General features: G+C 33.4%; 1 protein-coding gene across 1 annotated transcript in view; it reads left to right on the forward strand.

Moving 5' to 3' along the window:
• Positions 1 to 26,248, forward strand: part of sNPF (short neuropeptide F precursor) — a 185,734-nt gene extending 159,486 nt beyond the window's left edge. The window contains exons 3-6 of the mRNA XM_072528822.1: positions 16,284 to 16,432; positions 19,171 to 19,233; positions 22,702 to 22,770; positions 25,972 to 26,248. Of these exons, the coding sequence (XP_072384923.1) occupies positions 16,284 to 16,432; positions 19,171 to 19,233; positions 22,702 to 22,770; positions 25,972 to 26,007 (317 nt within the window). The 3' untranslated portion in view covers positions 26,008 to 26,248. The remainder of the gene's footprint in view (positions 1 to 16,283; positions 16,433 to 19,170; positions 19,234 to 22,701; positions 22,771 to 25,971) is intronic.
• Positions 26,249 to 27,641: the final 1,393 nt, after the last annotated feature.

Here is a 27,641-nt window from a genome sequence, read left to right on the forward strand (position 1 = left end):
TGACTTCGGTCACAGTTTCCATACCCAGGTCCTGGTGGAGGATGCTGTTACGGATATACCACGGAGCATCAACAATGTTCTTCAGTACTTTGTTTTGAAATCTCTGGATAATATGTAGATTACTAACTTTTTTACAGCCCCGGAGGTAGCACTCATATACCCATACTGGCCTCAGTACTTGCTTGTAAATGGATAATTTATTATGAATGGATAATGTTGAATTTTTTCCAATCAGCCAATACAATTTCTTACATCAAGCTCCCCTCTTTTCTTTTTGGCATGGACTTGACATGGTCCATGGCATTGGACCAGCGCATCCTCACGTCTCGGGTGATGTCCAAGTATTTTGCTAATGTTGCATAAGGAACTTGGGTATAATTTATTCTAACTGGAAAATTTGGCTGTATCATTCGCGAAGGTGGCAATAGTGTTTTGTTCTAGCTCTGGAATGTCACACGTATACAATAGGTACAGGACTGGACCTAATACACTCCCTTGTTGCACACCAGCTTTGATCTCCCTTAGATCGGTGTACACTTTTTCTTGTTTTACTCTGAAATATCTATTCGAAATCTATGTTTCTAAGATTTCTGAATACTGTTTAGGCATGAACGTTCGATATATACTGAAATGTTTATTTCTGAAACCAAATTGATGATTGGGTATAAGATTTTTCTTTTTTGACGTGACAACGTCTTAAATTAGGTTGTGGCTCGGAGTCACTCATGAAAAAGTGTAACGCCCGCTCACGTCACCGGACCAAGAGTCACCGAACGAGAGAGAGGCCCGCCGGACCGGCGAATGCCTTGCGTCTCTCTCCCACTCAAACATGATCGGTCCGCTGCGCGCGCAGCACTAGAGAATTAGGCGCGTTGAATCGGTGCGTGCTTGTGTCTCTGTCTTTCTCGAGCGTACTTGGCGTTGGAAAACCGAGAAAGCGTCATAATACAAGTTCACACGTGTGGTTAAAGTATCGTCAGCTGTGTCTGTAGTGAAAATGTGGAGTGCTTAGATTCGTCATTTACAACAACTACAACAATAAAGGTAAATAATTGTACACTAATATTTCATTATTGTAAACTATGATTGATTGATTAATTGTTAGATTGACACAAAAGTTGAGAAACTGAGTTTACATGTACAATGTTTTAGTAAACAAAATATATTTCTATAGTTAAAATTTGTGCAATTCTTATTTTCATTCAATTCCTTGTTCCTATTGTGCAATTTAATAATATTCATATTAATAAATATTCTACCGAGAAAAAGACGTTGTCACGTAAAATCTTCGCCCGTAAAACCGACTTTACAGGCAACCGATTTTTTTATTGGTTTTTTTCATCCATTTCCTGAGAAAGAAATTCCAAGAAAATCCATTTTCTTTGAACTTTGGATATACTGGAGAATGTTGGGAATTCCATGGACTGCCAGTGTCACCAATGAGGAAGTGCTGAGAAGGATGGGTCGAGACAAAAAATTGTTGAGAACAATAAAAGTACGCAAGACTGCATACCTTGGACACATACTGAGGAATGATAAATATAGTCTTCTACAGGTCATCATGCAGGGTAGAGTCAATGGCAAAAAGGGAATAGCTAGAAAGAGGAAGTCATGGCTGCGAAATATTCGAGATTGGACAAACATGACTGTAGACGAATTATTTTACGTTGCAAAAGACAGAGAAACTTTTAGAAATGTGGTCGCCAACCTCCGTTAATGGGGACGGCATAGGAAGAAGAAGATTATTGGTTTTAATCTTTTTAACAGAAGTTTTCAAATAATTTTGACATCACCGGAAGGAATGATATTGCTCGATAGGATGTCACTTCATTAGGAGGTTTACCTGGTTTAGCGATCATAATGATTTCGGCTACATTCCAGAGTCTGAGAACATATCTCAATCTAAAAGCAGCATTTATTAGGTGTGTCAGCTTAACTATGGCTTTTCTTGGTAGATTTTTTAATAATTCTACTGTTATGAGATCATATCCTGGAGCTTTTTTAGGATTTATATTCTCTTTTATCTCTGTTGATACTTCTCTAAATGATGTCAACGTTATTCTTTCTTCGGTTTGGAATGGTTCTTCTCATCTTAGATCTTCACCATCATTGTCATTGGGTTTAAACGTGCTTTTTAAATGATCTGCAAATCGTTCTGCTTTCTGTTCGTTACTTTTAGCCCAGTTGCCGTTTTCAGCCAAATGTGGCTGTTGCCTTTAACACCGTAGGCAAAAGTCAATTAACCTCCAATTTTGTGGACACGACATAACCATAGAAGAGGAAGTCATGGAAGTCATAATACAAGATAAATTGACTGTAATACAGTCGCGTTTGCAATACAATGGACCGGGTTTACCGACCACGTGATCTTTTTATTGGACATTTAGGTCACGTGTTATTATTGGCAAATAAGAAAGATATGGAGGGATTGCTTTGTGTCAGTTTTCTTTTTCGTACAATCAATTGTGACTTATTTCCATATAGACATAGTATTTGTCTTCATAGTTGGACAGTGTAATACCATGGTACCTTATTTCCATTATTTATTCAACGCTAAGTCAATCGAATGTTATTGGTTCTTGACTGATTACTATTTTTCTAGTTTTGAGATCGTTGAGAGAGAGTTGAAATCGTCGTGTTAAATTCTTTTGCTCCTATATTAAATCTGTGGACCAGTTTTTGTAGACTATCTTCATCTTGAGCTATCAGTATTGCCTGTCTGCGTAACAGAGTATTTTTATTTCATTGTTCTCCACTCTGGATAATAAATAGTTATAAAATAAAAAAAATTATGGTATTTACGTCCACTATAAAATGTATAATTTGAAACGTTATTGACTTTTCGTACATTTGATACTTTTTTAATCAAAAAATCCGAACATATTGAAAAATCGTTGCCCCTTTCCAAATTCGACCCTTAAAAATTTAATTAACTTCTTATTTCTATTACAAAAACCATCATGTCACTGCTTTTCAAACATAATTTAACCCATTTACCACGTTCTAATGTAAAGGATGGGAAAGGGTTGCCAAATATAAATCTTGAATGCTTTGGAAATTGGAATACTTGTTGTTAACCAAAGAAAAAAGTTTACTCTTACTTGTGTGTGCCTCATTTCAACTGAGGATATCAAAATTCACATAATATCAAAATTTGAAGTTTAAAAATTATATGAAAAAATGTACATAAGAATAATAGTAAATTAGATCTGAACTTAATTGGGTATATATTTTGGTTTAATGCTTTTCTCCATTCTTCTTTCCCTAATGTTTCTAATCCAATAAATCCAATTTCTAATTTTAAGTTTGTTTACTTCTTCTATCTCTTTTTCTATCCAACTTCATTTAGATGTTTCCAGAATTTTTGTCTTCCTATTTATTGGTTATGATCATTGTTTGTATTTTTGATGCAGAAATAGCCCACATTTCAATCACTGTATTTTTATTATTAAATACCATAATGTTGGGTCCTAATACAGTTTCAATAGTTTTTCATTTGTTATATTCATCCATTGCACGTAAATTTTTTTACCGAATATATTTTTTAGAATTTTTCTTTACCAGATTGATAATCTATCCTGTTCATTGTAGCAAAATAGGTAAAACAGTATGGGAAGAACTTCTTTTTATTCTTATTGTGCCGTCTTGTGTTTGGCGATCACTTCTTTAAACGCTTCCCTATATTTTGCAACGTGAAATATCTGGTCAACACTGAGGTTAGTTCAATCTCTGATATTCCTTAGCCAAGATTTCTTCTTTCTTCCCAAGTCTTTTTTTCCCTTTACTCTTCCTTGCATGATCCTTCTCCCGTGCAGAAGAGAGTATTTATCGTTAGATATTTATGGGAAGAACAGTGGAAATAAATATAGCAAATATATTGGGTTGGAAAGTATATATATATTAGTCCACTCATTTATGATCCCGATAGAGAAGATACTTCAGGGATGCGACCCTGGCTTCGCGAGCTACGTTCTTCCTTCTTTATAATTCCTTCACCGAGAGGAGGGAAGGCGTGTTAATAGTTCCTGTGTCCTTACCTAAAAACAAAATTTCGTACTCCTTCCCTAAAAACATCCTTTAACCATCAAGCCAGCTTGTAGGATTATGGCAGTTACCCCAATTATGAGATGGAGTGGCATCTTCGATTTGAATATAACTGCATTTCTACCAAAAGATGCCAAAGGCAGTTTCATTCTTCGATTGATTTCTTTGGTGATGGTTGCGTCTCCTTGTCGGACGTCTCTGGTAGTAAGAAATTCTCAAGTATTTTCATAAATTTTTACCTTAGATAAACGAAGTAAAGTTTACTTCAAGCACCAGCAAGTAGCGTTACTACATGACTTGACAATATCAAGTGCGCCCTTGCCGAAACGTCGTCAAAACAATGGTTTTTCTTAAAACCAAAAATATTCAACTCGGCGTCAGACCCAGAAAAGCAGAGAAAGTACATATAGCTCCCGCGGATATCATATCTATAATATTATGAGTTATTCGAATAATTTTAATTTGTTCTATAAGGATGAAATTCTATCCTTATCCAAGAACAAATACATAGACACCCACACTAGCAAACAATATTCTTATTCAACACTGATAATCACCCTTAATGGATTCTCATGTTGTTTCATTTAAATCCAATCCTGCACTTGATGCGATTAAAAAACCCCAACAGTGTAGACTTCCTACAGTGTAGTCCAATCCTTTTTGTGATGAGTATGAACACGCACAGGGACAGGTAGATGTTTCTGTCAGCGGCAGACGTTGTGAGACGAAAATAAGACTGAACAGACTCCATCCGAGTGTTTTTGTGAATGCAGGATAACGTTAAATAGCATTGCGTGGATTATATTAGACAGTACATGTAATAACGGAACGGGAAATGATATTAAATGCAAAAGATATCGATTTTATATCATTACCACAAATTGGTAGCGACTACTGACGACTATACAGGGGGTCTACTTTCTACTTTGTAAACAGTATTTACAGAATAAACTGCAAATTCCTAATAAAAGCAAAAAGTATTTTTTTAAAGTCACAGATCGTCGTCAACTCTTTAAATCCGTTTGTCTCTTTAAATTTTTATTGAAAGAATCAGAAGATTCACTCATTTTTGAGTCATCTCCGTGTCTAGTTTGTTCTCACGAGTTGGGACGAAATGCCATCAAGTATGGCACTGTGTCAATACTATGCTTAAGCTATAGTTTCCCAGAATTCGCCAGCTTTCTAGGTTAGGGCATCGTTTAGGCAACACTTTTCTCGCAATGCTGTGCCTCCCATGAGCACGATGGTATTATACCTTTGGATTACTCACAGAACAAATCTCATTGTACGATAAGCCGTTTGTGGTCCATCTGTCTGGTGATTTCCCGATTAAGCATGGTGTAGATGTGCATGTGTATTGGTATAGTGTTGTGTTTGAGTGTGTTTGTCATGTTTAATCCAGAAATCTACATTTAATTACATAATTGGTGAATCTGTGTCATTATCCAGTTAATCTGCACGTGTTTATTTAGTTATATCTTATTTACACCTACCCTATGGTCCTATACAGCGATAGGACGTTCACTATAAGCCATTGGGATGCGCCGTGGCGGGAATGAGAACTTCTCCGCTCAGTATACCCTGCGAGGTCTTTTCAGTATAGAGCTCGTTTCACACAATTTCAAAGGAAGACGGTACTAATTTGAGTGCCTGGTTACAGCTTTGATAATACGTAAGCTCACGTTCCGACACGAGAAGCCATCTTGAAAAACGATCCCGACCCGAAGATACCCGACAACACCCGATCTTGATGTTACAACCGGCCTACAGCATCTACTTATCTCTCTATCAGAATCCCCGGGTTGTTCGGTGCCCCGGTTTACTTTAATAGGCTCAGTTTGTTCTATAAGTTTCACAGATACTGTTGCACTTTCGTATATAATCGAAGGTAGGTCTATGTACTTGTTTTTTTTGGCCATTACAAGATTGGACACATTTTGTGTTTTGAAAAGTTCATTTTAAGACCAACTCATGTACAAGACATGATCTACCCGGTCTGCAATAAGGATTATGTTGTCTGCAAACCTCAAGTTGTTCAGAAACTCTCCATTTATGTTAACTCCAATATTTTTCCAATTATTGTTTCTCATAGCATTCTGTAATAACGCGGTAAATAGTTTAGGAGAGATGGTGTCTTCTTGCCTAATACCCTTCTAAGAGAAATGTGTTTCTGTTGCCATAGTACATTCTCACTACAGCTGTAGTATATATATTCCAAAGAAGAGTTGTTTACCCATAATCGATGCAAACCTCAAGTTGTTCAGAAACTCTCCATTTATGTTGACTGATGAAATAATAAAAAAATAACAAATTTTTTTAAAAACGTCATAGAAAATGAATAATTTCTCCAAAAACACAATCATGAGTTATATAAACACTTGCAAAACATTGTTACCAACATAAGAAAATAAAAAATAATGTTTTATGGTCACCTAGAACGTATGAATCCTCTAAGCCTCACCCATCGCATTCACTTTTCAATCTCAAGATTATCGTCGTATTAAAAATAGGCAAGGTAGGTTTAAAAAAGATTTGAAAGAGGCAATACCTGGTGACCTCCAAGATCGTCAAGGTCTCAGAGATAAGATGAAATCTACTAAGAACCTTATCCCTTTCACTATCCCAGCTCCTTATTCCTCTAGCAAGCGGTCACAAGAGAGGAAATGAGAACGTTCCAATAAAACGAAAACCTACTGGCAGAGGAAGAAAACTTAGTCATAAGAAAGATAAAAAAAAATTGTAGCCCATAATAAGCCGAAATGAGCTTGTGATACGTTAATAGCCGCAGAGGGAGTTGAAATTTACTAAGAACCTTATCCCTTTCACTATTCCAGTTCCTTGTTCCTCTAGCAAGCGGTCACAAGAGAGGAAATGAGAACGTTCCAATAAAATGAAAACCTACTGGCAGAGGAGGAAAACTTAGTCATAAGAAAAAATTTTATAGCCCTTAATTGCTTGTGATACGTTAATAGCCGCAGAGGGGTTGAAAAAATGCAGGTTTTGATGGATAAGATTGTAGATAGTAGAGAAGAAGGCGGACTAACTTTAAATATCAAAAAGACGAAATTCATGATCATTGTAAAGACACAATAACAAGAGAGGTCATGGTTTAAGGGCAAACTCGTTTAAAAGGTGGACAGATATATATGTTTAGGAATAATCGTTACCGAAAACAACGATTATAATATGCAAGAAATAAAATTAAAATAAGAAAACCCGATTAGAATTTAGGAATACTTTGCAGCAATGATGTGAGTCTGCAACTCAAAGAACCAATACTGAGGTATTAAGTGTTTTCGGTGTTATTCTATGGAGTGGAGACGTAAATGCTAAAAAAATGATATAAGTAAAAGAAAAGAAGCGTTTAAGATATGGACGTCTAGGAAAATCTTAAAAATAAGTTGGGTGGTTAAGATTACTTATTTCCAAGGAAGAGAGGTCACGACCATGTCAGGAGAGGTAGGAGATATGTTTTGCTGCAGATCACCATACCTGAAAAGGTACTGGGTAGAAGAAGTTTGGAAAGACGACGTCTATCCTGACTAAATAATTTGAAACAATGCTAAAAACTGTACCTCTGTTGAGCTGTTTGGAGCAGCAGTACCAAAGGTGAAAATAGCCGTAATGATAGCTAGAGGTAGTGGATTATCTAAACGGCTATGACTCATGCATGCGCAAAGTACAATTCTACGCTTCCACCGTACCTCCACCACAATTTGGATGAACCGACGCGTAGATATTTCAAGGTCACATCCGTTTAGAAAATCGACAAGCTATAACCCTTTTAAAGGAAAGAAGTTTTTTCATCTCTCTTGTTTATTATTCAAGATATTATAAAAATAATATTCTTGCGATTATTTTTAGGAATATTAAATTAAGCAGCTTATAAACTACCCTGTTTAAATAAATTAATTTAGCAAGTATTTCTACTAAACTTCAATCATATATATGCATTTATTTACGTATAATAACACATTTCCAATAGTTGTGATAAAAATAGAAGTATTTTATATTATTAAACTACATGATACATTGTTATGAATATAAAATGCCAATTTCATACAAAAGGCCTTTTCCTATTTATTCCTAGCAAATAGCTTCCGAGCAAGAGACGGCACAAAATACATTTACTGTGAAAGAAACTAGTCTGCGTGGACTCATAAAAACTTTAAAAACAAAAATGCATATCGTTACATGCATCTGAATTGTCAAGAAGGGCACATTTTTGTTACAAACGACAATAAAATCATATCAGTTGTAACACAATGGTGGTTGACAAATAAATATTAGTTTTCATGCTCATCGATAAAAACGTATATCAATAATATCGTAAACAGTTATCCTGTATTAAATGTGTTTACACAAAACCAAACTTATATGGAATCATCTGATATTTCTTATTATTTTAAGCGAATTTAAAAAAAAAACCAACCTACGGAGTCAAAAAATATTTATTTTAAAGCAATTTAATCACCAATGCATAAAAATTAAAAAAACCCATAAATTCCCAAATAATAAAATTGAAATTATTTGTTTTAAAGACAATAGCATAGCATAGAAAATAAAGTGTCCATTAAAATGGGAACAAGAATCATAGGAGACTTCACCACAACAAAAGGTCTCCTTCAGGGTTGTTCCACATCTCCAACCCTATTCAAAATATACTTAGAGAAAGCCTTGACTACATGGAAAACAAAATGCGAAGGCATGGGAGTACCGGAACGGAACGAATACCTATATACGTTAAGCTTTACAGACGATCAAGTAGTAATTGCATAAGACCAAGACGACCTCAGCTACATGATGAAGAAACTACAAGAAGAATATACCAAGACTGGTATACAAGAAAAACAGCAGTAAGATAGTAGCAACAGAGATGGAATGTCTGCGAAGATGCTGTAGAGTAACAAGAATGGATAGGAGAAGTAATGACGAAATAAAGCAAAGAACGTCAATCGAAACAGACATACTAATATACATAGACCAAAAAAACTAAAGTGGTATGGACATGTAAGAAGAACTAGTGACAGCAGATGGATAAAGAGAATAACCGAATGGAGCCCCATAGGAAGGAGGAAAAGAGGACGACCTCGAAAATCCTGGAGGAACGAAGTAGACGACGCCATAAGTAAGAGAGGCCTAAATGATGGAGAATGGGACAACAGAGAGATATGGAAACGGTTGAGCGAGGGAAGGCAGTGAATACTGTAGAATCCCTGAATATATATATATACAATAGCATACACAATTTCAATGTACAAGGAATAATGTTTAACTTGTGTTTATTTATTGTTGCGTGTGAGAAATTGTTGGGTCTTTTCTAGCTAATTGGACAATAAAATGATCCTGGTAAGCCGTTGTTACTTTTTGGCGACTTTCATCATCATCATCAGTAGCTCGACAACCCTTTCTGGGTCCTGGCTTGTTCTAGGATTTTCCGCCATTCTGTTCTGTTCCTTGCTTTGTTTTCCAGTTGGTAATCTTAAGTGTTTTCAGATCTTGTTCCACTTATTCCATGTTTTTAAGTTAGGGTCTTCCCTTTGACCTTCTCCCTACTGGTGTTTGCCTCATTATATCTTTTGGTGTTTCAATATCCTACATCCGTTCAACATGGCCCATCCAGCGCAGACATCCGATCTTTATGGATGTTATGACCTTGGGTTCATTGTATGCTGTGTATAGTTCAAAATTATATCTTCGGCGCCATATGTCATTTTCTTTCACCCCCTTATATATGTTTTGGCGACTTTATCTTGGTATATTCTTAAGCGTTGCTGATTCCTGATAGCATGGGTTTTTGACACAACGCTCTGTGTTACGCCTACCATTGCAGCTATGTCCCTCTGAGACAATACCAATATTCTTTCATCTTTGAACATCCGTTAACCCCACATAAGGCATATTTTCGTTTTTGAAAGCCAAAGTTAGTTTATTTATTTTCGATATTTTCAATCTACAACTAAAACAAATAATCTATACCGCCCCGGGCTGTGTTATCTGATTTTTTTGTTGGTTTCTTTATTTTCAATAAAAACTTTTATTCTTCGCAACAATAATAACTTAAATCACAAGATGGCGCCGACCGACGATGACGATAATTTTAAGCCCATGTTTAAATGTTGAAAAACAAAAACAACTAACAACATCCAGTGCATAAAGTGCGATGAAATATTTCACTACAGTTGTGCTAAAGTAAATAAACTAGAATTTGTAAACGAAGGGTTCCTTAAGTGCTGTGACATTGAAAATGATAAAAACTGTGCCAGTTCTAACAACGAAAATGGAGCGTTAACTGCCAAGGAGAGTGAACGAGAAACTCAACTTCTTAATCGAATAATCCGAGAAATGGACGAACAATATAAAATTTAGCAAGAAAACAATAAATTATCAATACATTAACAATAAATATCTCAAGCCATCAAAGAAGACGAATGGATGGGCAGAAAACGATGGCGGTCGAAATGCGAGAAGCGGCAGAGCCCGTAGGAACCTCGCTTATATATATATATATATATATATATATATATATATATATATATATATATATATATATATATATATATATATATATATATAAGCGAGGTTCCTACGGGCTCTGCCGCTTCTCGCATTTCGACCGCCATCGTTTTCTGCCCATCCATTCGTCTTCTTTGATGGCTCTATCTCAAATTATGTGCCGTACATTTTCTTTCCAGGCAACTGAAGACCTTCTCTTTCTTCTTCTTTATTGTGGTATATAATTTAAAGCTTTCTTTGGCCATCTATCTTCATTCATTCGCTTCACGTGACCATACCACACTAGTTGTCTCGTTTAAATTCTGTCTACACTGGAATATACAGTATTTGTACTCCTTCTAATATCTCCATTCCTGATATGATCTTTTTGGATACACCACACGCTCTGCTTAGAAAATCCATTTCTACTACTTCTATTCTTTTTCTATATTTTTTCGTGATCTGCCAAACTTCTGCCCCATAAGTCATAATAGGCTCTACCAAGGTTCGATAGATTGTCAATTTCGGTTCTTGTCTAATATCTTTAGACCATAGTAGAGAGTTAAGAATGTTTACCGCTTTTTTTCCCTGCTGCGTTCTGTTTTCGATGTCTCTTTTGATAGTGCCTTCTTAAGATATTATAAATCCAAGATATTTATATTCATTGCATTTGTGTTTCTAATTTCTAACTCTGGATCTTCTCCATCATCTCCTATTTTAAGATACTCTGTCTTTGACCTATTAACCTTATTATGTAGAGGTAGAACTGATTACAGTGAGGAAATATTAGAAAAATCTAAATCCTGGTTTAACTGTAACAAATTCGTACCTGTAAACCATAGATTCATAGTATCCTGACATATTGCATAATTCTTTGTATTCACAAATTCCTGTATAGTATACAGAAATTTGTTTGTTTGTTTTCACTGTATATGTTATATGTTCTTGTATTATTTCTTAGTTATTTTCTATGTATACGTGAGTGACCATTTATATTGTGACATGACATATAGTGTTTACTATGTAAAAATTTAGAACAATTTGTAGTTAAAGGAAAACTTTTACTTTGGATGTCGGGGTTAGGCCTTTTTTTTGGACCAATTGTACCATTCATACTAATTACGACCTTTATTATCAGCTGGGCCTTTTCCATTGTCAGAACACCTTTATTTGCAGGTATTTGTAGATTCGACATAACAGTTCAATTCTGATTTCCTAATGATAAAGGAAGTTTGAAGATGTTTAATTATTTTCATGTTGATATTGATCCTAATTACGCTCTATTACGATATTATTTTACTTACATAAATACTTTATTTGTTTTATTTTAATAATAATCATTTTGTTTTGTGGAAAATAAAACCTTTATAGACCGAACTAACGTACACAGACCCACAACCGTTCTGATCATATTCCGTAGTTTCAACTTCTTCGCACACAGCTTGGTCTAATCACCTAAACATTTCACGGATCTCCAGTCAGGATTAAGGACATGCGGGGAAGAAATTCGGACAGTTGCTGTGTCTTTATTGTCAGAAAAAGTTTTTTTAAGCGCGCGCACGAAGGAAATTATTTAATCCCGTGGATGTGTACGGCAGACTCTGGTCTGGTATATTAAATGCCATAAAGAAGCTGGAATAAACAAGAGTTTACGATGGAGCAAAATTCGTGTTTATCTTTGTTAGAAATGTCTCACAAGTTTGCTGATAAAACTTTAGAAACTAATTATTTTTATCCTTTAATTTTTGTATATATATTAAATATAGATATAAAATTACAAAGATACAATAGAACTTACATATACTACAGTAATCTTGTGTCAAGTAAAAAGTTTAAATTATCACTGGTACAGTTCTGAAAGAGTTCGTGAAGATGTACCTATCTGAGCCTTTGTAAAATTAGAGCTTAAATTAATATGAATATCATATGATGTTTGTACAAGACAAAGACTGTAATTGTTGGGATCCAAAATGATCCAATGTATCGCCCAATACTAAAACAATGTTTTGGAATAAAGATATTTTCTCTTCTATAAACTGGCGTACACACAACCAAACTTATATGGAATCACCATGTATTTCAAAACACTATTTATTTCTTTTGAAAAAACTTGTTATTAGGTAGATATATAGATAGAATTTATTCATCTAGAAATTTATACAATGTATACAACATTACACAAATTTATCTGACTAGTCAAAAAAATATTATGTATTATACAAATGTATACCTACACACATTAAAAGTTTAGTACATTAAAAATTACATTAAACAAAATACATTACAAGACATACATTAAAAATTTAAATATTCTTCCAAGTGCCAAGATGCATCCTATGTGTCACCGACATGTCACTTAACTTTTAAAATATTTGATCCCAATGTAGCTAATAGGAGCATGCTGTGCGACTCCCAGGCGGAAAAAAGGCTGATATATGTTATCTTTTAGGCGTGGGTTATGTGAATGTAGATCAGCGTATCTAATGAATGTTTGCTCATGTTTTTTTATATACATTATTAGCTGTAAAATAGGCTAGGAATAGTTAAGATGCTAGCTTTTATAAATAGTGGCTTACATGATGTAGTTGGTGCTACAAGACAGTCATCAACAGCACTTACAATAGATTTGCCTTTCCTGAACCCATTTTGGACATCATTTGGCAATAAATGAAATGCTTCTAGATAGCTTGTTAGGTTAGGTTAGGATAGGGTACGTTAGGTTAGGTGAAAGCTTGTTAGTCTTTCACAGAATGCAAGTTCAAACAGCTTTGCAATCTGACTAGGTATACAAATCAAACGATAATTCTTAATATTACTTGCAGAACCTTTATTTTTAAAAATTGGAAATCCCTTGGATTCCTTTATATTGGGAAATTGGCCTGTCGTAAAAGATTCGTTTATTAAATGTGACAAGGGTTTATATATGTGACTGGTAACATATCTTATAACTTTAATATTGATTTCATCTAAACCTTCAGCAAGTTTAGATGTTGTGTTATTTATAATCGACAGTATTCTGCAGGTGTACTTGGAGAAAGAAAGAAAGTCTTGGAAAATTGATCAATTTTCATGAGATAATTTGGAGTTGAGTTATCAGAGAAGCATCAAAGAAGACGAATGGATGGGCAGAAAACGATGGCGGTCGAAATGCGAGAAGCGGCAGAGCCCGTAGAAACCTCGCTTATATATATATATATATATATATATATATATATATATATATATATATATGAAGTAACAAGAAGTCCAGAGACCTCTCTGATAGTAAATTAGGTGAACCGCAAATTCAAAGCCTCTTACTAGAGACTTTTAACGACGCTAGAAGTATCTTTTTACTTCAAAATGCATCTACGATTCACCTTTGAAAATTACTATCTTTTTCGCTCTTTACGTAGAGAAAGACGTTTAAATGAAAGTAAAAGATTGCATTTCATTTCAATCGGAACTCCACCATTGCTCTACACGTGTTTCGAGTTATTCAACTCATCATCAGGAGCACTTGTGGAAGTTCAACTGAAATGAAATGCAGTCTAGTATTTGGTTATTATAACCAAAATAACAGCCAGGTACGCTAGCAGCGACATCTATACGAAGTAACAAGAAGTCCAGAGACCTCTCTGATAGTAAATTAGGTGAACCGCAAATTCAAAGCCTCTTACTAGAGACTTCTAACGACGCTAGAAGTATCTTTTTACTTCAACATGCATCTACGATTCACCTTTGAAAATTACTATCTTTTTCGCTCTTTACGTAGAGAAAGACGTTTAAATGAAAGTAAAAGATTGCATTTCATTTCAATCGGAACTCCACCATTGCTTTACACGTGTTTCGAGTTATTCAACTCATCATCAGGAGCACTTGTGGAAGTTCAACTGAAATGAAATGCAGTCTAGTATTTGGTTATTATAACCAAAATAACAGCCAGGTACGCTAGCAGCGACATCTATACGAAGTAACAAGAAGTCCAGAGACCTCTCTGATAGTAAATTAGGTAAACCGCAAATTCAAAGCCTCTTACTAGAGACTTTTAACGACGCTAGAAGTATCTTTTTACTTCAACATGCATCTACGATTCACCTTTGAAAATTACTATCTTTTTCGCTCTTTACGTAGAGAAAGACGTTTAAATGAAAGTAAAAGATTGCATTTCATTTCAATCGGAACTCCACCATTGCTCTACACGTGTTTCGAGTTATTCAACTCATCATCAGGAGCACTTGTGGAAGTTCAACTGAAATGAAATGCAGTCTAGTATTTGGTTATTATAACCAAAATAACAGCCAGGTACGCTAGCAGCGACATCTATACGAAGTAACAAGAAGTCCAGAGACCTCTCTGATAGTAAATTAGGTGAACCGCAAATTCAAAGCCTCTTACTAGAGGCTGTTATTTTGGTTATAATAACCAAATACTAGACTGCATTTCATTTCAGTTGAACTTCCACAAGTGCTCCTGATGATGAGTTGAATAACTCGAAACACGTGTAGAGCAATGGTGGAGTTCCGATTGAAATGAAATGCAACCTTTTACTTTCATATATATATATATATATATATATATATATATATATAGCTGTAATCATATTCAACAATAACTTAAAGTATAGGAGGAATTGTGGTTGATTAATGGACCAAATTGCTATCACGTTGCCAAGTTTGGTTTTGTGGTGTTCATTTTAGGTAGAGTTTATTTAAAAATACGGAGTTACCACTTCTTTATAGGGTTTGCAGACTTATAAAGCTATCCTTGGAGAGAAAAGTATTAACGATTTTTAAAATGATGTACATTTGACTACCCTTTCCATTTAAAATTGTCTGGGTTTACCCTTTTTATGGAAACAAAGTTTTTCAAATTTTTTATATCGTTTTTGAAAATGATGATATAAATAATGGGAAGTTTTTAAATTCTCACCCTCTATATATTTATACGTTGTCCACATACAGTTATTTGTCGTGTGCACAACATAGCATTCGTAATCACCGGCAGTCGATACAAATTACGAATGGATCCAAATAATGAAAAAACATTACTCCAATTAATGGTCATCAATCAACAACTCATCCGTAATATGGTAATAGACAGATAAAGCAAATATGACTCCATTATTTTAATAGCGGCGTCCGAATTAAACGAAAATAGAAGTCGACTTCGGATTCACACAGAATTTGAATGTTTTTCCAAGCCCTATCAAATCAGAAATCGACGTTTCAAACAGTGTGAAGTTAAAGGTGAACCCTATCTAAATATTTTTGATATGCTAAACTGACTTCAGTGATGTCTGACTGGGATATAAAAATCTTTCAAGCAATAGTTAATTAATGCTCAGATGAGTTCATTAATTTGTGATTATTTTCTGTAAAATTTCCTCTTACATTTTGTATAAAAGTGCAGTCAACATTTAAATAATTAATTGCTTCATTCTTCTCTTCTTCTGGTTCCTATCCGTTTCGGATGTTGGAAATCATATTGGCAATCATGACCTTGCTCGCTGCGGCTCGAAACAGCTCCGTTGAGGTTTTCTTAAACCATGTTCTTAAATTGCTTCATACAATGGTGTATTTTTATAGTTATTTTATAATATTTAACACTTCGTAAAAACTTAAGGTCACCAAAGTTGCTAAGCATTCTAGAACTAACATTATCAAATTTGTGTGAAAAATTCATAGTTTCTCTGAAAATTAACTACAAATATACAAAAAAATTAAATTTTATACAATGATTATAACCAATATTCTTTTTTACAGACAATATCCACGATCTCGTCGAGATTCTTATGCAGAAGGACATTGACGACCAACTCGGTCTGCACCAGGTAGAAAGACGTAGACAGCCTCAACTTCGCCTCAGATTTGGAAAACGCGCCGATGACTTTGATGCTTACATGTCTCATGCTGTAAGTACTTTCCATATACCTTAGAAATTCACTTTAAACAACTTACATTATGACATGCACCTATTTATAATAACCAGGTAGGATTTCGAAAAGTAGCTTCGTCCAATCAAGTTCTTTCCACTTAATTTAGTAAATTTCTCCTTGCTTAAGCATCTTTTTATTTATATAGTCAACGCCCCTTCCCCAAAATAAATCATTTTTGTTTTATCTTTTTAATTGACTATTTCTGCTTCACTTTTTCTATATACAGGATGGACCAAAGTCTGAAAACGCCTAATTTTCTCTTAAATGGATGGTCCGAATTGTACAGAGATTTAAAATTTGATGCTCGCAATGTTGCCAGATTTACCATTTTTCTGATATCATTAGTCACTTTGGTATTTAAATACCACGCTCTGTATATTTTATTATTTTATAATTGTATTAATAACTTAAGCTAGCAATGGTTTTATGTGTTTTTATCTATAATATATTCTATCCTTTAAGAAAACTGGACGAGTCAAAGATGGCATTCGAATAAGTAAACCAAAAACTGTTATACATTACAATCAAACTTTCGATTTAATGGTGATTTAATATTGGATACAGTTATTAATTTTTGTTACATATGTTTTTTTGTTAGTACATATTGCTTCCATCTGGTTTGGTTTAATATATCTTCAAAATTAAATAATTTTGATAAATATTTCTTATTTGTTACAGTGTCTTTCCTTTATCCTTTTTAGTTTGTTATTTAGGGGAACGACGGGTAATTACGAACACGTAAGGAAAATAATTGTTTATTTGAAATATAAAAATGTTGAAAACTCGGAAACCACTACAGAGTGGCTAACAGTAATACAGCTATTAATTTTTGTTATTGGATAATCAAAAATAAAAATTTTAATAATAAAAAAACTCAATTAAAAATTTTCACGAAATGTTCGCTGTTACCCGAAATGTCGGGTAATAATAAACATGAGAAGGGTAATGGCGAACAGTATTACCTTTTAACAAAAATCACATTTATAGTTGTCCGGTGTGTCCGAGCCGCTGCATAATTTATGCACCCATCTACCACATATAATGCAACGGAACCAAAGTTCGCTTTTCCCGAACTCACCACAAATTAAACAAGATTCTCCTTCATTACAATCGTCGGTATTAATATCGTCATTCTCATCAAATTCATCATCTTTATATGATGTCGAATCTTCCTCTTCGCTTGAAGATTGTAGTACTTTTCTCTTTGCAGTTTTATTTTTCTTTTTTAAAAATTTTTGTTTTTCAATTTCTTTTTCCATTTTTTGTTTCCTTCTAAGCTCCTTTTGTTCGAGTTCTAATTTCAAAGGCGTTGAGGTTAATATTTCGGATCTTTGATTTTTTCTTTCACCCTTCTTCGGAACAGATATCTTTTGTTTTTCTTTCGGTAAAGGCTGAATGAAAGATATCGCTGAATGAAACATTTTCGGTATTTTCACATATCTGGTTTTCTTTGGAAGGGCCTGGTTGGGGTTCCAGTAAATCTTCTTGAATAGTTTGTGAAAGACCTTCTTGGCTATTATTTTGTTGAGTTTGATTATCGTTTGAACTGTAAAAGTCTTCTTCATTAAATGTATTTTGGTTGAATGGAAAAATTCCGGTCTTCTCAAAACCGTTTGCAGCTTTGTCTATGCTTGCAACTCTAGTATACGCCTTTGAGAATAAAGTGCTTATATGGCACATTTCAATTTTCTCATAGGGTTGAGATTTTAAAAACGAATCACATTTAACGTCATATGCTCGATTCAATGATGAGAAAAAGCTAACGGCTAGTGGTTGCAGACGATGCGAGGTATGTGGAGGTATTGACAGCATAATGATACCATTTTCTTTGCAAAAATTATAAATTGCAATGGAGCAATGACTGGAATGATTGTCCAGCACCAGTAAAATGGGATAATCTCTTGTAGGTTTATTGGTTTTCGCAAAATGTTGAATCCAAAACAGGAACACTTTTTCGTTCATCCAACCGCTTTTTGAACAGGAGTACAAAGAACCTGGAGGCCCATCCTTTTCTAAAGCAGGATTTCTTCTCAGTCTTGGATAAATGAATAGTGGAGGTGTAAAAGGTCCGCTGGCACTCATACAACAGCATACCGTCACGTTCTTGCCTCTTTCTCCACTTGTAACGGCTCCAACTTGTTTTTGGCCTCTAGGTCCAATGATCCGATTAGGCCTATTTACGTTTGTAATGGCAGTCTCATCGACATTAAATATTCGAGTAGGTGAAAACTTGTATTCATCGTACAGCTTACCCAAATTGTCATAAAACCTTAAGACTTGATCCTTATTGAAACCTTGAATGCGATTAAGACTTGTTGCTTCAGGTTTACGGAAACTTAACTCAGGATGCCTTGACATGAATCCATATAACCAGTCTTTACCTGCTTCTTGTTTTTCTCTGTTGAAACTATATTTTAAGTTTAATTTCTCTGCATAGGCGAAGGCCTCTTTTCGCAACTGAATTGGGGTTAATCCATAAAATATTTTAGATAACGTTATTAAATGACGACTCATTTCTTCTTCCTGTTCATTTGAAAAGAGAGTGTTTGCACCCAGCCTGCCTTTGTAAAAGCCTCTAGAGACTCTGTTTTGTAATGTTGTAACAGGTATATTAAATTGGCGTGCAGCTTCCCTTAGGCATATATATATATATATATATATATATATATATATATATATATAATGTATATATAGTAAATTTTTTTCTTTTCCAGAACGGCAACGAAAGACCTCCCTCTCTACGTCTACGATTCGGAAAACGAGGTGATGATACCACAGTAAGTAAACTACAAAATGGATTATTTCTTAAAGGTACTAAATGATATTTTCAAGTTTTGAGAAAAACAGAAAAATGTTGATTTTTTTAACCTCTTGATATTTTAAACTTTTTATTATTTTTTTTATTAGTAGGGTTCGGTTAAAGGTGTGTATTAATTAAATCAATTGATTTTTCAAAAAAATTAACTTGGGTCCTTTCAGAAATATACATTTTATAAAGCAAATTTAATTTTTTAGGTTTTTATAATCCTATAATATGGTAATTTTATTGTGAAAAACAGTCACAAAAATATATTTAACCACAATTAAAGAAATAAATAATATAAAACAGAAATAAAACAGTATTCTTACAAAGTTTAACAAAATCGAAAAAAAAATGGTTTACATATCTATTAAGATGTTTTGGTTTTGGATTTCTTGGTCTTCCAGGAATTTATTATGTTGACGTAAAACTCTTGCTTATCTTCTGGTACCCACTGGTTAAAGCTTTGAAAATGGCCTATTTTTGTTTCCAAAATTGGCACCATGTCTTCAGGATAGGCTGGTATTTTGGGCCATTCGATATTAAATTGACTGTTGTGTTTCGGTAAAGCCAAATCGAAGTGATTAACACCAAAAATGCTATTAATATATTCCGATGCCCTTACATAACCTGGAGTTTCGGAGCTATATACATAATGGTTAAAGATCGAAATTGCAAAATGAGTTTTTGGAGATCAAGGAACATTTTATTTGTTGGGATATAGTGGAGAGGCTTGTCTTTTGATAATACATAGGCCACCATTGCTTAAAATCTCACTAGTTTAAAATTATTTTACAGTAAACTTGCTTTTGGCACTTGAATTAACAATAGTTTCTGTGTACTTATGAATTTCGAATATTCTGTCAAATTTTTAAGTACCTTTTTATAACACCGAAATCCTTATCACAGGGCAAGAAGGAGTGTCCTCTAACGCGAAAATAATGTTCAATTTTATCGAAGCGCCTTATATCTGTAAGGGCCAAATCTTATCATGTGTGGTTCTTATTTTGCCAAGGGCAGTTGTCACAAAAAAGTTTCAACTCTTTTATGTTGGGTGGTATGTAATTTTTTATATAATCAAGCAAAAAGGTGCATACTTCCTTAGGGACCTTATCGGCCTGTCCTTCGTGATAAATATAGAAAAAAGAATTTTCTGTTTTAAGATTATGTATGTTAGTTAAGTCTTATAGAAGACTTCTTGTACAGATATATATGGTAGATAAACATTTTCAATTGGTATAGTCAAATGCGAGCCCTGCCACGTCATTCCTATCGTGACCTACAACACACTTTTACTTTCAGATCTCCAACGCGAATAAAATAATCAAAAGATACTTCCCCTAATTTATTGTTTTCATTTTTCTGGCTACTTCGTTTTGCTACATTTTTCTGATGTATCAGATTATCATCATTTTTCACACCTCGCCGTCTCTTTCTAAGATTATCTGATTTAGGTGCCTCCCCTTCACTTTCAGTAATTCTTATTTCGTCCGAACTAGACATATTGCCAGAAAAATGTGATTGTATTACTCTTAACTGCACACAGTATCGAAGCTGGTAAATCACTGAAAATATTTCAAAACAAAGCACAAGGTCAAATACAGCATGACACAAATTTAAATATTTATTTCTTAAAGGGACTAAGTTAGTTTACTTAGGTCCTTTCTGCGCTAAACCATTATTTTCTCACACAGAAATGCAAGTAAGGAATAATCGAATTTAGTTCATTTCTGCACCAAACGGTAGATTTTAGGTCAATAATTAATTTCGCATATTAAAAGAAAAATGACCTAAATAGAACTTAAGCGCTTTCAGAAATAATCAACTTAATTGCTTAGTTTTTGTAATATTATAAATGGTTTTACTCTGCCCTACTTCGTTCTTTTGTAGTGACAAGGATACCAGTTTTATGCTCTAAAATTTAAATAATCTAAATAAATATAAACAAATGGTATAATTTAAAACATAATTTGTTGCATGTAAAAATAACTATAATAAATAGGTAGTGTAAGATCGAATCGTTCGTTATAAATCGTCGCCGCCGCGCCGCCGTCAGTAGGCGCAAAATTTCGGGCCAATGCTTTTTAAATGCATTCATTTTTTTCGAATCCTGAGAAAACTAACAAATATTTTTGAAAAATTTAAACGCAGAGTGAAAGATTACATTATTACCGAGGGCCGAAAGTCCCTTAGAATAAACAAAAAGTTTTTTTGAATAAGGTATTTGAAATTAAAAATCACACTAAATTTTCTCTTTTTTTTTCACCCCTGTAACTTATTAAAATAAACAATCTAGAAGTTTTCAGGCACTTTCGGCCCTCAGTAATAATGTATTCTTTCATTCTTCGTTTAAATTTTTCAAAAATACTTATTAGTTTTTTTAGGATTCGAAAAAAATGAATGCATTTAAAAAGCATTGGCCCAAAATTTTGCGCCTACGCTTTTAAGTGTCTGTTTTGAGTGTTGAAGTTTGAGTCTTCAGTGTCAGATGCTTACGCAATTATCGGCAAGTTTTGTCTCAGAAACCAATGTTAGTTTTGATGTTATTGGCTTATTGGATAAAAAAGGTTTTTTTCAGCATTTTTGTTTTTTAAAAATGTTTGTAGGTGCCGGTGTAAAAATCGCGATAATTTTACAATCCAAAATCACTAATAATTTGCTCATTTTTTGTTCAGTTTTTTCTTCAGAGTACTAAAGAATAAAAAAATTGGTCCCAAGAGTGTACTCTCAAATTTCAAAATCAATGTTTTTGGCATCAAACAAGTAGATATTTTCTGTGTAATTCGTCATATAAGAAAGTTTACCAAATACTGCCCAAGCTAGTCTTCTTCGTTTTATTTCCTCAGTCTGATTTTCTTCAGGTACTCGTTTTATGTTTGTTTATTCTGATTTTGAGATCTTCTTCTTGGTTTGTCATATTTTTCACATCACCTTTTGTAACTCTCCTTTTTTTACTGGTTATAAATATGTCCTATAATGTCGTAATCATGTAGCAATTGCTTTAGTTATCCTTTTCTCCTTAATTTTTTAGTCTAAACACAGTAGATTTGACTTTAAAGACAAAACATACTCAAATGTCTAGAAATTAACAAATAGCTTCTTAATTTTATCAAATGTTGTTTATGTTTGCCCAAAACCTCAATGTAATAATATTGTGTACTTAATTGAAATTCCAAATAATGAAACGTCCCGATATTATGTCCAGATTATTCCCATTTTAGCTTCAATATTTTTCATAACACTTAATCCCTTACCCAAACAAAGCGGGATATTTGAAATGTTTATCCATCGTCTTTTAGAATAATACGACCTTTTCTCCATTTAATATCAATGCACTTTATTTTCGGAAAAAATGGAATATTCTATATTAGATTTGATTTTTAATTAAGTTCTTACAGCTTTTAAATTAGATCTTAGTTCTTAATTCCCTTTTTTTTTCTTTTAGGGAACAAACGAAAGATCTCCTTCTTTGAGGCTCCGATTCGGCAAGAGATTTGATGACGTCCCAGTGCCGGTAAGTTCGTCTAATTTAAGCCATTGAAGTAGTACGAAACGCGAAACGGGGGTATTTGAGATACATTTTTGTAACTTTAATTGTATAGAATATATATATATATATATATATATATATATATATATATATATATATATATATATATATATATATATATATAGGGGATACTGACTATATGTATTATAAGTTTGTAAAAGTTTCCGCGGTTAGCACAATTAAACCTAAAACTTCTGAACCCCTAGATCACTGTACGCAATATATTCATCGAAAACTTCGAGACCTGACTGTTCTTTAACTGTTTTATACAAGTTTGCAAACCCTTCATTTCCTTACAATCTTCTTTTGGTTATACTTTTTAACTGATGGAATCGGATCTTGTTTTTCTGTAATTCTTCTTTCATATAGTATCTGCAAAATTGTATATGTCATCCAGTATTGGATGTTTCAATAGTTTCGCATTTAATACAGTAATTAAACTCTATAGAATGATTTTATTATGTCATTTATACGATTATAATATTCATTTCAATATGTGCATAATTCAATACCAAAACGAGCCCCAATCAAAAGGTACTATTAGGGGTTTCTGATGATTTTTATCTTTCGCCACGTTTTGCACGAATAATTATTGACCCCACAACAAAATTGCATTCTAAAATTCAATATAATTAGTCTGTTAAATAACAATAATATTCAGGAAGATCCGCCTATGTCATAAGCCGATTTTCCAGTTCCCTAGGGCCAAAAATCCATCTAAAAATCCAACATGAGACGTTTTTAGAAATATTATTCTATACTTCCTTCGCCTAGTATTACATATCTGAAGATTATTGAAATTGATATTATTTTTTGACGTCGAAACCCAAGCAGAGAAAAATTACATGAAAATGACTGCAAGCTTTTCTTCGATGTATCCATTACGCTATTGTAGATACAGTTTCAGCACTATGAGTGTATAATAAAGGTTAAGTGGAGGCAGATTGACAGAATACTTAAAGTAAGTGATAAAAGTTATTGATGTTTCCGTGCGAGATTGACAAAAAAGGAAAGTTTTTCTTTATGAAACTCAGAAGTGCAATAAGTGGGTATCGAAAACAAGTACGTAAAGAATATAGGTACAAAAAAATGAATCAAACACTTTGATTCAGTATAGGATGATTTAAAATGAAAAGAATAAAAACTGACAGAGCTTTATTGTAAAAACTTAGGAATAGGAAAGATGATTCAGTCTCTAGCTCCATTATTAACTGGATACTATAGAACATGTACCATCCAGATGGGTTTGAAAAATATCAAAGTTTATTCTTATGGACAATAATAAAAGTTGGTACTTATTTCTTTTTCATGGCCGACTTTATCTCCAGGCCGGAACATTAGATGGGGAAATGCTGTCAGTCTATCAAATATAGGCATACTTTCACGTATAATAGTGGGTGTTCAGCAGGAAGAATATAATTTTTAAGAATTATATTTGACTAAATTAGTGAAAAATATAGTTTTAGTTCTTTCGAAAACTAAGACATGTTTTAGTACACAAAAATATGTCTATTTATTCCTAGGTTTAGACACTTTTGGCTTTTTCCGGTATAAAACTTAAAAAATAACTCATCAAAAATCTTTTCAAGGGTCATTCTATACTTCTTCCTTTCGATATATTTGTTTAGTTAGCCGACTTTTATTTATTTCGTTTATGTGGTTTGTCCATTTTGTTCTGTACTCTTTTATTTTCTAATTGTTCCAGTAGATATTCCATTCACGTCTTACATTTTCATTTCTGTCCATAAAGTCTTGTAACGCCTTTTACTCTTTTGTGAATTTAGAGTTACCTCTTTGGGACATTACCTAGCTTTTACATCCATATAACAGCCTCCATTATCTTATAAAGTATCGTGTCTTGTCGTGTTCTTTAATGCTCTCTGAATTGTCGCGCATATATACTGAAAGCTCTTAATTTTGCTATAATTTGTTTTATAATGAAAATGATTCTGGTTAGTAAACTTGTCTTTTCGAAAACCTAGTTGTTTTTCTCCTATAATTGCTCTAGTAAAATTTTTTAATCTATTGTTAATAATTTTCGAGCATATTTTACAGATTTCATTCAATAGACTGATACTTCGATAGTTTTCCATTATTATGGTCGTCTTTTTTAAAAAATGGTTTAACTCTATGATGTCGCATGATAAAATGCTACGTACACGGTAACCTACCACATGCCGTGCAAACCCAGACGTTGACAATTAGCTTGTTATGACGCCTGGAACACATTCTAAAAATTCCATGGACTTACCATGTTTAAAACAAGAATACCAACATGTAGAGAAGAAATAGAGGAATGAACTGTAGAAAAGGAATGGAAACAAATGAAAAATGATTATAAAGGAAGCTGCAAAAGGACCTGTCGGATTCCAATAGAAAAAGTAAAAAAATACAGATATCTTGGTACAATTATTAATGAAAATGACGAGTATACAGAAGAAATAAAAATGAGAATTCGACAAGCTAGAGCAACATTTAATGTTGCAACATTTTTGGTTGGTATAACCTGATCCTGAATGACGAGTAGAAAACCTTCTGTTTCAGGAACCTTTTTTCCTGATGCCAACCAATAATTCGACGCATTTCCACGTATTGTCGACATAGTCTTAGCTAACTTCATTGGGATGCTGTCCATGCAGAAGTTTAGCTATCCGGGTGCGCCATATTTCGTCCTTAGAAAGGTGGTTTATGCACATTTCTGCAAATCGCGCGAAGTAAAGTAGTTGCCTCAACCTGCATCTGAAAAATATTCTTAAATTAGCAATCTGTTTTTCTAATTGCTTATCTATATCCATATGTCCTCTTTCTGCTAAATACCGGATAATGTCGTTCTTTCTATTGCACTACGAGGATGATGTTTTCATACAAACTGTTTTGGTTCTGTTTGTATGTTTTTGTCCAGTAAACATTACCAAATAAATAGCTAAGCGTGGAACATGCGTAGGTGTGTAAGTTCTTAAAGAAATTTTAACAGTTTATAATTTTATTTACTGTATACAAATTTGATATGTTACTTGTTCTGAGCAGGAAATTATGCTTCAGGCAGACACTTTTATACCCTATATACACTTTTGCCAAATTTCTTTGTTCTGAAGCAATGTGTACAGAAAGCATTTTTATAATGTTTAGATTAATAATACTAATATTATTTATTTTATGTTTTAGGTCTCTGGATACATACCCACCGAAGGCGAGAATTAAGTTTATCCTCAAATATTCGTCATGAACTATGGAAATAACGTGAAATTTACTTTTCACCAATTTCTTTTCTATAAATCGTTACTAAATCCTTGTTGAATACATTATATTTTTATTGTGCAAGACAAAATCTGTCATTAAACTGATAATAATCAAAAAAGTCTTTAATCTCAATCATATGTAAAAGTAGTCAATTTGTGTACTATATAGAGAAAATGTTAGAATAAAAAAAGACAATTTTCAATGTGAATTTTATTTTAAACGAATTATTGATATTTTCAAGATTTAAACATAGAATATATGTATTTGGCAATAATAAACACAAAAATTGGCAGATGCATCGGGAACCAAAATATATTAGACATATAAACTACTAAATTCGATAAACGACATACGTATAAACTAAGACTAAGCCAAAAGCTAGAGATCTCAAGTATAAGATCATAAAACAAATTTATGAATACATAAAAACTTACATGAAATGGAGCTATCCTAAAACCTGTTGGATTGGAGAATACGACAACAACCGACTAAACTACCAAATTGAGTAGACATATTAAAATGTATATATTATTATTATTATTATTATATAATAAATGAGGACAGATGAGCGAGCTGCTTTTATGCCCAAAAAACAAAGAAAAACATCCTTATAAAACTAATACCAATTAGAAAGTTATAATTAAGTACATCATACAAAAATTCATTTGCTAAATAGATGAATACTCCTTCCCCTCGACGACTGCTTCTGTCTCTACAAAATATAGTAAAATCATAAATGCTTACAAAATAGCATCGGGGATGGAAGAATTAAGCCACGTTTCTGTTAGAAGAATAATATGAGGTTTTAAAAGTTGAACAGTACTTACAAATTCATTAAATTTGGACATAAGAAAGTTTATATTCGTGTATCAAAAGAATTATGAACGAAATTTCATTATCTTTGGACCGCCATTCACATATTTGATGGTAAGGCCATTTTCTCCATTATTTTTATGAGTTTCAAGCTCAGTATACGAAGTTCCTTTAAACGAAGTTGCTGCATAGGTGTCTTTTTATCAATAATAGAATAAGTTTTAATCGATTTGTTTTCCAAAAGTCTATTTTTGTTACGAAGAAATTTTCGAGTGTAGTGTTCAGAACTCATTATCACTTTTATCATGCGGGTATAACGTTCATTTTGATTTGGTTGACCGACTCTATAAAATATAACAGGACTTTTTTGACAAACAATGACTTTTAGGGCTAAATTTTTGGAATGTGGATGTGGAAAAAAGTTTCTCAATTTAGGAATATATGTAAAGAGATTCATACTCATATTCAAGAGACCGTTCCAGAGAGGTGGTCTTGCCACTCAATGGCAGAATGTAAATCATACTCAATGTAAATCAGAAAATGTTTTAGACGTTAACTAAATAGGCCATAAACTAATAAATAATATTAACCATAAATTTCAGATCCCTGGCTCAATTTCCTCCTCTGTTCTCCTGCTCATTTTTCTTCATCACCCCAGAACTCAGACAGTGTACTTCTCTCCGTTCTTTCTCTCCTCTCAACAGTATGTTTACAACGTTTCTTTCATCCAGTCCGAAACCCATTCGCCTCTTGAAATCTCCCCTCTGATTTGCCCACCTCTG

Source organism: Diabrotica undecimpunctata, chromosome 4, assembly GCF_040954645.1.
Source record: "Diabrotica undecimpunctata isolate CICGRU chromosome 4, icDiaUnde3, whole genome shotgun sequence".
Lineage (NCBI taxonomy): Eukaryota > Metazoa > Arthropoda > Insecta > Coleoptera > Chrysomelidae > Diabrotica > Diabrotica undecimpunctata.